The sequence below is a fragment of the Corapipo altera genome, unplaced genomic scaffold (genome assembly GCF_003945725.1).
Source record: "Corapipo altera isolate COAL_440 unplaced genomic scaffold, ASM394572v1 67, whole genome shotgun sequence".
NCBI classification, from domain to species: Eukaryota; Metazoa; Chordata; class Aves; order Passeriformes; family Pipridae; genus Corapipo; species Corapipo altera.
The window spans coordinates 8,880,443-8,890,553 of NW_020884906.1; the positions used below are offsets into that span (position 1 = coordinate 8,880,443).

At 45.7% G+C, this 10,111-nt stretch overlaps 1 protein-coding gene across 5 annotated transcripts in view; it reads left to right on the forward strand.

The window, feature by feature from the left end:
* HIC2 (HIC ZBTB transcriptional repressor 2) overlaps nucleotides 1–7,156 on the forward strand; it is a 71,119-nt gene extending 63,963 nt beyond the window's left edge. For 3 of the 5 annotated variants that reach the window (XM_027652232.1, XM_027652234.1, XM_027652233.1), the window contains exon 3: nucleotides 5,337–7,156. In XM_027652232.1, the coding sequence (XP_027508033.1) occupies nucleotides 5,373–7,085 (1,713 nt within the window). In that variant the 5' untranslated portion in view covers nucleotides 5,337–5,372 and the 3' untranslated portion in view covers nucleotides 7,086–7,156. Of the gene's footprint in view, nucleotides 1–3,464; nucleotides 3,554–3,598; nucleotides 3,680–5,336 lie in introns of those variants that run through there. The other 2 variants (XM_027652235.1, XM_027652236.1) reach the window with 2 other exon arrangements.
* Nucleotides 7,157–10,111: the final 2,955 nt, after the last annotated feature.

Here is a 10,111-nt window from a genome sequence, read left to right on the forward strand (position 1 = left end):
GCTCGCAGGGGCTGGGGATAGGGACACATTTGGGCTAACACAGTTCCAAGCATTACTCCCTGTGCTTCTGCCGTTCTGGAATGTGAATACCTTTAAAAGTCATGGGCTAATGACCTGCCAGCTGCAGCTCCAGGGGGGCAGGTTAGCAGCCATGAACCACCCACTTCACTGATACCTCGGGACAGTCCTGGAAATAGGTTCTGTTGGGATGTGGGGAGAGGAAGATCAGATGGGCCAGTGAGAAACAGGAAAGCTCTCTTTCCAGTGGGGTGGTCAAGTGCTCAAAAGAAGTTGGTTCATCCGGAACTGAAGGGTGCAGAAGTCACTGGTTTCAGTTTCACCCAGTTCCAGGAGCAGCCGGACGCAGCATTTTTAATGTCAGAAATTGGTGGGAGAGAGCAATGTAGGAAACAGTGGATTTAATTCTGTCTTGTTCTTCCCCATGCTCACCACTGCAGTGTCTGCTCAGTGCAGCACAACTGCTTGGGAAGGTGGAGAACTAAGGAAGCAGGCCACTACCTTTTCCTAGGTCTGTTATAACATGCACAGTAGGCTGACGCTTTAACAGCATCTAATTTGCTATATCACATCTAATCTGTTTGTTGGTTTTTATCTGCAGTACTGTTAGTTCACTGCTCAGGTGCTCGGTGTCTAGCCTTCTCATCCATCCACAAATCCTCTACGTGAAATGAGTGGTTCCTTAGATCTGTTTTTGATTGATTCTTTGCTTCACTGGTGTTGCTGCTTAAAAGGTAAACAATATTCATGTGCTGCAATCTATAACTCAGAGATGAAATCAAATAGCATCTCCTGCCAGAAGTTGCTAAGATAACACATTTACCATTCATTCAGCAATTACTTTTAGGAGGAGATTTAGTGATATTAAAGAGAATCAAATCTGTAGTGAATACGTAGATTTTATACTGTTTAAAGGGGTGAAGGGATTTCTCTTCTCCTCTACTTTAGCAAATTAATTTTCTGTGATGTCCAGAATCTTTGTGGAAATTGAGAGAAATTTAAATTTTCCCCGCTGCGTAGTGAGAGCAGCACAGGTCCTGGAGCAGCCTGTGTGTTCTGCACAACCTTCCTGCCCTCAGGGTGCCAGAGTGCTCCAGGCTGGGCACAGTAGCCCGCAGGTACCCAGCTCCTGGGGCAGCATTGCTTAGGAAGACGCTGCCGGTGCTCAGCTTGCCAAGCTCTGTTTGCTGTGTGGCATCTGCTTGCAGCGTCACTGCATTCTGTGATTTGTGCCCTGTATCTCTCATGTCTTTGCATGTGCTGTGTCTCAGTGTCATGGGTATGGTGGAGGTAGTGGAGAGCCTCAGTCTTGCTTCACTCCCTCCTTGCACGGCAGGATTTGAGCAGGTTCACTGCTCTGAAAACTGTGTCTTGAATGTCAAGGAACCAACCTGAATGTGGGAAAAGACCATCACTGATGCTCTTTGTTCAGAGCCTTCTGTGATCATGTTTTAAATGCAAAGGAGTGAAATTCTGCACACCACATTCAGTGATTAAAAACTGGGGCCCCAGTGAGATCATCTATGTATTCTTGAGGTCTGGGGTTTGGTTTATTTACTAGAAATGCATCTAAGCCTTTTGTGAGTCAGGGCTCCTCTTAGCTGGGAGTATGTCTTATCTGTCTTTTTGCAGGAAACAGGAAAGGAAGGGTTATTAAAAATGATACTGAGATACAAGAAACATAAACCCACTGTGATTTTTCAGCGCTTTGGGGGTTGTGGTGATGTTATTCAAAGGTAAGGGTTTCTTAAGAGACAGTCTCTGCAAACTCATGGATAGCAAGGCCTTTGTAAGGGCTGCACCTGCCATTTGTTTGGGCAGATCTGCCAACTTTTATATGGGATTTAACCTTGGAGTTGTCCTTGGTCCCATGCTTTCAGCTAGAAGTGAGATCCTGGGAATGCCATAAGTTAAGGAATAATGCCTGCTTGTCTTTTGCTAACACCTTTTCCAACACACCTCTCTTCCTCCACCTCTGAAATGCATCAGTGCTAAGGAAGGGTTTGTGAGTGGTCAGCTCTGGAAAATATCTGGAATGATTTGTTTTTGTTCAGGACTGCACAAGATGCACAAGGCAGGCTGCTATCAAGCTTTTGTCAGCAAAGGGATGTCAGTCAAAGGAGCGTTCCCTGAGCCATATTGCTGTCCTGGTGGGCAATTCTGACAGAAGTTTAAACATGGTGCTCTAAGCTTGGCTGAAGGCTTTGTTTCATTACATTCATTTTGTTGGGGTTGCTAAACCCATGTTAGCCTTCAGCTAACCAATTCAAATTTGATAAGCAGTGTTACAGTGCTTACACCTGACCACTGCTTTTAAAATCTACTAAAGGTAATAAGCTATCTCTTACCTATGTCCTACTGAACATGAATAGTTCTGTAAGATTTGACATGTGAGATAAATAGAGGTAATTTAAACAAGTTGTACTATGCTAATTTTTATGCTGCAGAACATACTGAAGCTTAATAATAACATTATCTTCCTCATGAAGGTCAGTAAAAAGCAGAATTACAATTCTACCTGTTTCCAGGGCTTTCCCTGCAGGCTCATTACCTGGTTCCAATATCATTTAAGGCAGAAAGAAAGAACAAGAAAAAAAAGAAGTACAACTCTAAAAATATTTTGCATTAGTAGCTGCAGTGGGCCTTGACTCTTTGCAAAGGCTTAGACAACTCATATACAGAGATTTCTAGGCCTCTGCTTCAAGTGCCACATGAATGGGAAATAAGATCACTTTTACTTGAGTAACATACTCCTTTTTTAAATTTTATATTTTATTAGCTTGTTTAGGCAAAAAATATTGGCTGTGCTGTTTCCCTTCCTTTCCCATCCCTTCCTTTCCCATATTTGTCCTTTATGGAACACTTAAAAATCATATCCAGGGATTTTGTGTGTTACATGCATGAAAAAGCCCCGTTATGTTTGTAGTGAAAGAGTGTAGCACCAGGCTGTCTCTGCCTATCCTGAGCAGGATGCATTTATACAGAGAGAATGCTGTGTTTTGTTGCAAGCCTGTCCTTCCCTATCCATGTATCTCAGTGACCCAGGAGTAAGGGCTTTTACTGGCCTGGTTAGATAAAAGTGGGTATTTGGTGCCTCTGTTGTTGCTTCTTCCTCTTAATCAGCAATTCTGGAAGCAAGCCACCAGACCCAGCCACGCTGCCTGCGTGCTGCAGCTCTGATGTAACTAATTACATCAAAACTTGTTTTTAAAGTGCTCAACAGTGCTCAGTGTCAGTAATCCCTGTCCTGTCACGTTTTTGTGGTGCTGCAGGGTGACTTTCTAGGACAGAAACACTATAGATGGAGACAAGCACCACGGCAAGCCGGGATTTCCTCCTTTTGGCTGCCACCCTTGCTAAAGCCAGCGACCTTTGGGAACAGCACTTGTGTCACAGAGGCACAGTGGTGAATCCACCAAGGTCGTCTTGGGTTCCCATCTGTTGCTGAAACAATATAGAGCAGGAAAGCAGAGCAGCCTTTTTAGCCATGGGTCAGGGGGACGAGCCAGAGGGATCTGTGTGGATGCTGAATTAGGTGCAGCTGCACTCAAGAGCCACAAAATTCTACCAAAAGCATAAGCAAGTACGAGGCTGGCCAGCAAACCAAGGGAAGAGCTGTGTCCTGAGGAAGAAGTGAGGCACCTGCTTGGCAGATCTGTTGGTAAAAATATCAGGGTAGTCAGGCAACAACACTGGAGGAAAAATTGCATTTGTTTACTTTTTGATAGCTTTTTTCATAAGGCAAAATCTTTTTGTTGCGCAGAAAAGGATGATGTAAATTTACCACCTTTCTGATAATGAAATCTTTATTTTTATCATTAGTTAGTAAGAATCAGGTTTGAGGGAAGTAGTTTTTAACACTGACAGCATCACTCTATTTCTTGTGTATATATGCTTGGTGCAAGGGAAGATAATGCAGTCTGATGCTTCATCATTTGAACTCTGATTGGACAGAATGTGTTAATGGGTCTCACAGACAATAAAAACATTAACTGATGATGATTTTATGAGAAAATTTAAGCTCTTCATTTCTCTGTACTTATGACCTCCTCCTTCAGTAGGAGAAATGCTTCAAATAATATGATGAATTGGGAAGGGAAGGAAGTGGAAGGCTAAATGTGGCTATTGTATGTTTGGTATTTAATTCCTACATTTGAACCTCAGAAACAATTAACTTTAACAGATAAATGTCCATTACAAGAAGCAGTTGGCACTTGCAAACAAAAAAAAAAATCAAGAAAAAAAAAAATCTTAAATTGGTCTTGGATCCCTGAATGCAGACCCAGATTTAAATTCTGGCATTTAGGTATTGTGATATCTCCCAAATGTACAATTGCAGTTGGTTCTGATACGCCTCAAGCAAGGTGTTTCCTACAGTCCATACTACTGGGAAAACCAATATAAACATCTAACCTAAAATGCAACATGACTACTGTTTGTGGATACATACATGAAGGCAACCACTATTTTCCTCTCTTTCCAGTATTTCAGGGTAGAAAGACTGTGAGATATGACTTTTTCAGTTTTAAAAAATTCCTTCAAAACTAAAGAAAGAACAAAATCAGCTTAAGAAAACTGTGTCAGATTTGTGAAGACATTTGGTGGCACTTAGCTAGCTCAGCATCCTGAATTTCAGCCAGTTGAGGGTTGATTCTAGCCCTTCATGTCAATGGATTGGGATATGGACATTGCCGGGGGGTGGTTTTTAAAGCAGCTTTTCATACTCTTAAGGAGCCTTCCCATTCACACCTCAGTGTGATTAATTCCATCTTCAATGGATTTAGTTGCTACATGTCATTTTTCTCAATCCCAGAGCAGCTGGGTGTTATAAGTTTTCAACATGTAAGAGCCAAGAAACAAACTACATGTTAAAGCAGAGAAGCTGCAGTTTATGCTAATTATTTTACATGCTCAGATATGCAAATGACAGTGAAGTAGATGTTTCTTTTTTCTTCCTCTTTTTCTTGCTCCTCATCCTCCCTTTAAAACTGTGTCAGGAGAGGGACCAGCCTTCCCCCATTCCTAACCATTGCTTTCATGCTGGTGCCTTTTGAATAGTAGTTCCAGCCAGCAACCGTTGTTTTTGGAAACAGATAATTACAAATCTGATTTTTGAAAGACTTGAATCAAATCTTAGCACGAGAGATACTTCTGTCTGTATTCCAAGCAGGATCACAGCTTGCAGAGCTCATTGTACTCAGATCTCCTTAGTTAAAGTCAAGCCTAACACAGACTGCACCATGTTAAACCAGTCTAGTAAATGTAACCTGTTTGAGTGGAAAGAGCAGGTTCACACCTCTCATCCTCCTGTTTTGCAGGTGGTAAGGTGAAGGTGAGAGGAAGAGAAGGTGGAGATGGAACTGCCAAATCATGCCAAACAACTGCTACTGCAGCTGAACCAGCAACGAGCCAAAGGTTTCCTCTGTGATGTGATCATTGTGGTAGAAAATGCCCTGTTTCGTGCCCATAAGAACATCCTGGCAGCCAGCAGCATGTATTTCAAATCCCTTGTCCTGCATGACAACCTGATAAACTTAGACACGGACATGGTGAACCCCACCGTGTTCCGGCAGATCTTGGACTTTATTTATACTGGTAAGCTCTTAACGACTGACCAGCCTGGTGAACAGAACTTTAACGCTCTCCTCACCGCAGCAAGCTACCTCCAACTGCACGACCTGGCAGCTCTCTGCAGAAAGAAGCTGAAGCGGAACGGCAAGTCCTTTGCTGGCAAGGCCGGTGGCCTTGGTGTCGGGAGATCTGCCAGGAGTCAAAGACTTTCCACTGCTTCAGTCATCCAAGCTCGCTATTCAGGGTCAAATGAGGGGTTGAAGGGCTCGCACTCAAAGGAGCTGTCAAAGGGAAAGCTCTCTGATGACGAGGTCTTCATCAGCAGCTCCAACCAAGAGAACTGTCACTCCTTAAGCAGGGGAGCCAGCAAGAACGGCGGTGGGGGTGGCAGCGCAAACGGGAGCACCGGTGACCAGGAGCTCGGCCTCGACCTGTCCAAGAAAAGCCCATCGCTCCCTGTGGCAGCCTCCCACGATGACACGCAGCACAGCGAAAGCCAGCACGGCTCTCCCCAATCTGCCTCAGCCCCTGCAGCCAACAGTGCCTCATCGTTCGACGAGTCGGGGGTCGGAGCCCCCCACAGCATGGCGGACAGCAGCGACCCCATGGAGATGGATCTGAGCGAGGAGTGCCACCACGCCCTGACCGAGGGCAGCCAGCGCAAGGGCCTCCGGCATTCGTCCCGCAAGAAGGAGTGGATCAAGAAAGACAACGCCTTTGACCGGAAGGAGGGGAGCAAAGACAGGGACGAGGGCGAAGGGCTGCCCAACGGTATCCTGCTGGGGCCCTTGTCCAAGTCTGTGGAGAGGAGTCTGGCCGGGGCCTACGGTGCAGACCTGCCCTACCCCTGTAAGGAGGAGGTGGAAAATGGTAAGGAGAACAGTGACGACAGCGGCCAGAGCGAGAGCGAGAGTGGTGGCCATACCAGTGCCAACTATGTCTACCGGCAGGAGGGGTTCGAGCCAGTGGCCTACGGTGACAACCTGTACGTCTGTATCCCCTGCGGCAAAGGCTTCCCGAGCTCGGAGCAGCTCAACGCCCACGTGGAAACGCACACCGAGGAAGACCTTTACATCAAGGAGGAAGGCACGTACGGCAGCAAGGATGAAGCTGAGGATTTGTCCAACCCCAATCAGTCCTATGCTGCGGAGTCCCGGCCCTTCAAGTGCTCAGTGTGTGAGAAGAGCTACAAGGATCCAGCCACGCTGCGGCAGCACGAGAAGACTCACTGGCTGACTCGGCCCTTCCCTTGCAACATCTGCGGCAAGATGTTCACGCAGCGGGGCACCATGACACGGCACATGCGCAGCCACTTGGGGCTCAAGCCCTTTGCCTGCGAGGAATGTGGGATGCGCTTTACCCGGCAGTACCGACTAACAGAGCATATGCGTGTCCACTCAGGAGAAAAACCTTACGAATGTCAACTGTGTGGTGGGAAATTCACCCAGCAGCGCAATCTGATCAGCCACCTGCGAATGCATACCTCTCCCACATAAGCCAAAGACTCCAGAATGAGCTTCGAGCCCATCCGCAGTGATTTACCTTTCTGTAGACTTGCTGCTTAAAAGAAAAAAAAAAGAAAAAAAGAAAAAAAAAACCAGACAAAAAAGGGGGCAGCTCCCCACACTCTGTTCAGTCATGGGAGGCCTAAACAAATGTAGCTTTAACATTTAAAAAAAAAAAGTTCCTTTTTTTCCTTTTTTTAAAAAAAGAAAGGTCCACAGCCAAGCTGATGCAATTAGTCCAAGTCTCCCTCCAAATCCTGATGATCTGGCAAGAAATGCCACTTCTTTTTGCACACTTCGACTTCATTGCCATGATAATTATCTGGAGCAGGTAGGGGGACCTTGGGGAACTTTTGGCCTCTGCTGGCTCCCCCCTCCCTGCCTCTTTCCTTTGTGTTACTGTCACCTCACCTCCTCTCTTAAAACCAAACTAGGTAGGGGTATTTCTTGCCATTAAAAAGAAAATAAAGTACACCTTTTCAGTGGCCTAAGTAGCTGTGAAATAACATAGCATTGCATTCAGCAGTGCAGAAGCTGTGTCTGTGGACCATCTCACAGGGTTGGCAGCCCCTTCAGAGGCTGTGGGAAAGCCGTAGCAGAGATAGAGCCCACCCCTCGTGCCCTGGGCTGGGCTGGTGGGGAGAGAAGCTCCCCAGGGCTGCACCAGCCCAAGTATTTCACTTAAATGGTGAAGCCTTCTTCACCATCCCTCCCTCTTTTGCTTTTGATCTTTATCCTTGGCACATGTAACCACGTGCCACCTTCTCCACAAAACACGCAAACCTCTTTTGCCTTACCCATGACTGAACAGGGACTGTATGCCCTGGGAATTTCTTTCAGTGAGCAGGGGGTCGTCTTTACTTTTCTAGTAGTTTCGTATGAATATTCTTTGCTTAGAGGTACTTGTTTTATTAAAGGAAAAACCATTGTAACGTTTATGTGAATGTTTGAACTGGAAGGTCTGAGGTTAATTCTAGGGTGGGTGGGTGGGGAGGGGGTTTGATGTAGGCTGGACTTGCTACAAGTTCCATAGGTACTTTTTTATTATTTTTTATTTTATTTTTTGTGTGTGTGTATGTTTTTAGCTTTCCTCCCTCACTAAAGAGCGAGTCTGTGTGGACAGACTTGTTACCTTTGCTACCTCTTGAATTCATGAGAACAATAAGATGGTTAGTGAAAGATTAGGCATTTTTTTTCTTTTATTGTAAGTAATTAAATGTATAAAAGTAGAAGCTAAATTAAAGTTAAGGGATTTTTACCACCCCGTCCTTCCATCAAAAGTCAACTAGAGAAATGTTAAAGCAAAGCTTGGCCAAAGACAAAGCAAAATATACTTGAGCCAGAGGCTGTGCTGGCTGCTCGGACTGGCTCAACTCGCAGTCTCTTGGCTGTCTGTAGTCACTTTTAGATAAAAGCAGAAAACTTCTCTGAGCTTTTTGGGCCCTTTCCAGCTTTGTTTATTGAATCTGGATATTATGGGGAGGGGAAAATGTCCCCCTCATCTTCCACTCCCCCAGCACATCTGGGTCAGTCTGTAAACACCTGGCAGGACAGAGGGTGAGGGCATAGCAGCCTATAATTTACTAAAATCCAGAGTGCAATAAGGTGGGGGAGAGGAGGAAAAAGCAAACCAAAGTGTTTCATATCCTCCCTTTTAGACAATTTAACACACGCACACAAAAAAAAAAAAAGGAAAAAAATGAAAAGAAAAAGAAACAAAATGTTCTTGCAACATCTGCATAAGACATCACAGCCAACAGCTGCTATTGGTTTAGGAGAGAAGACAGAGAACGTTGCCCACCAATTCTTGGCCCCCTTGACTTTGTTGGCGTGACCTTGTGGAAAGCTATGGCTTATTTCAAGCCTCCCGTGACTGTGGTGGTAAAAATTCACAGCCAGTAGAATCATCCCTTCTGAAATGACTAAGGTTTACACTTGCGTTTTGTTTTTTTTTTCATGTGTTGGTTTTTGTTTTGGTTTTTTTTTTCCACTCAAACCAGTATAGTCTCTATGCGTAAGGTTTACCAAACCTCACGTTTTGTCTTTTTTAAAAAGAAAAAACAAACAATTTTTTAAAGTTTCGACCAAAAAAGAAAAAAAAAAAAAAGAAAAAAAGTGAGCATGTTTGACTAAAACAAAGAAATATAAGCTTCATTTTCTATTGGGGTTTTTTGGTTTTTTGTTTGTTTGTTTTTTGTTTTTCTTTCTTTTTTTTTTTTTTTTTTGGTTAAGGTAGACTAGTCCATGAGAAGTTTTTGGGTCAGTTGAATGAACATAGGAAACTGGAATCCAGGCTCCAAGCAATAGACAACCCGAAGGCACTGAGCCTTGGCCAGGTGTCACGTTACAGGGAACACGCTCACCCCTCTCCACCCGCTCCAGCTTCTCCTGGTGCCATTGTCCGCCTGCTCCGGGGCGCCTGCAAGCCCTGGAGTGTGAGAGGGGAGCATGGACTTTTGGTTTTTTCTAATTGTGCTGAGATGCACTGTTTTCTTTGGGGGGGGGGGGTTAGGTGAGGTTTTAGTGTCTTTAGCACTTCCACATTTGGAATATATGTTGAATTGTTTTCTCCTCGATTCCTTGCCAAGCCCCTTCCCCCCGAGAATGTCCCCGAAATAGTCTTTGGGGAGGACAGGGAAGGCCTTGCCATCTACCTTTTTCTCAAAGCAAGTCTCAGCAGAGCCCAGGCACAGCTGTGCAAGATGAGTCCCTCGGCACTTCCATCCTGCCTTTGCTGCCCCTGCAGCCCCAAGGCCGAGCTCCCCCGGGCGCCGCCTGCCCAAGGACCCGGCAGGGCCGGAGTTCCCAAACAGTGTTGGGCTCCCTCAGAGAGAAGGGCACTGCCAGGGATGAGCCCTGTCCCCAGCTGTGGGGTTTGGATGCAGGTTTCCCATTCCCTTGTGGCCCTGCAGTGGCCCCAGTGCAGGCAGGTGCCTGGCAGGAGCCACCCTTGGGACAACAGGATGGAGCCGAGCCCGGGAGCAGCCCAAGGCTCCTCAGCAGACAAAGCCCCTGCT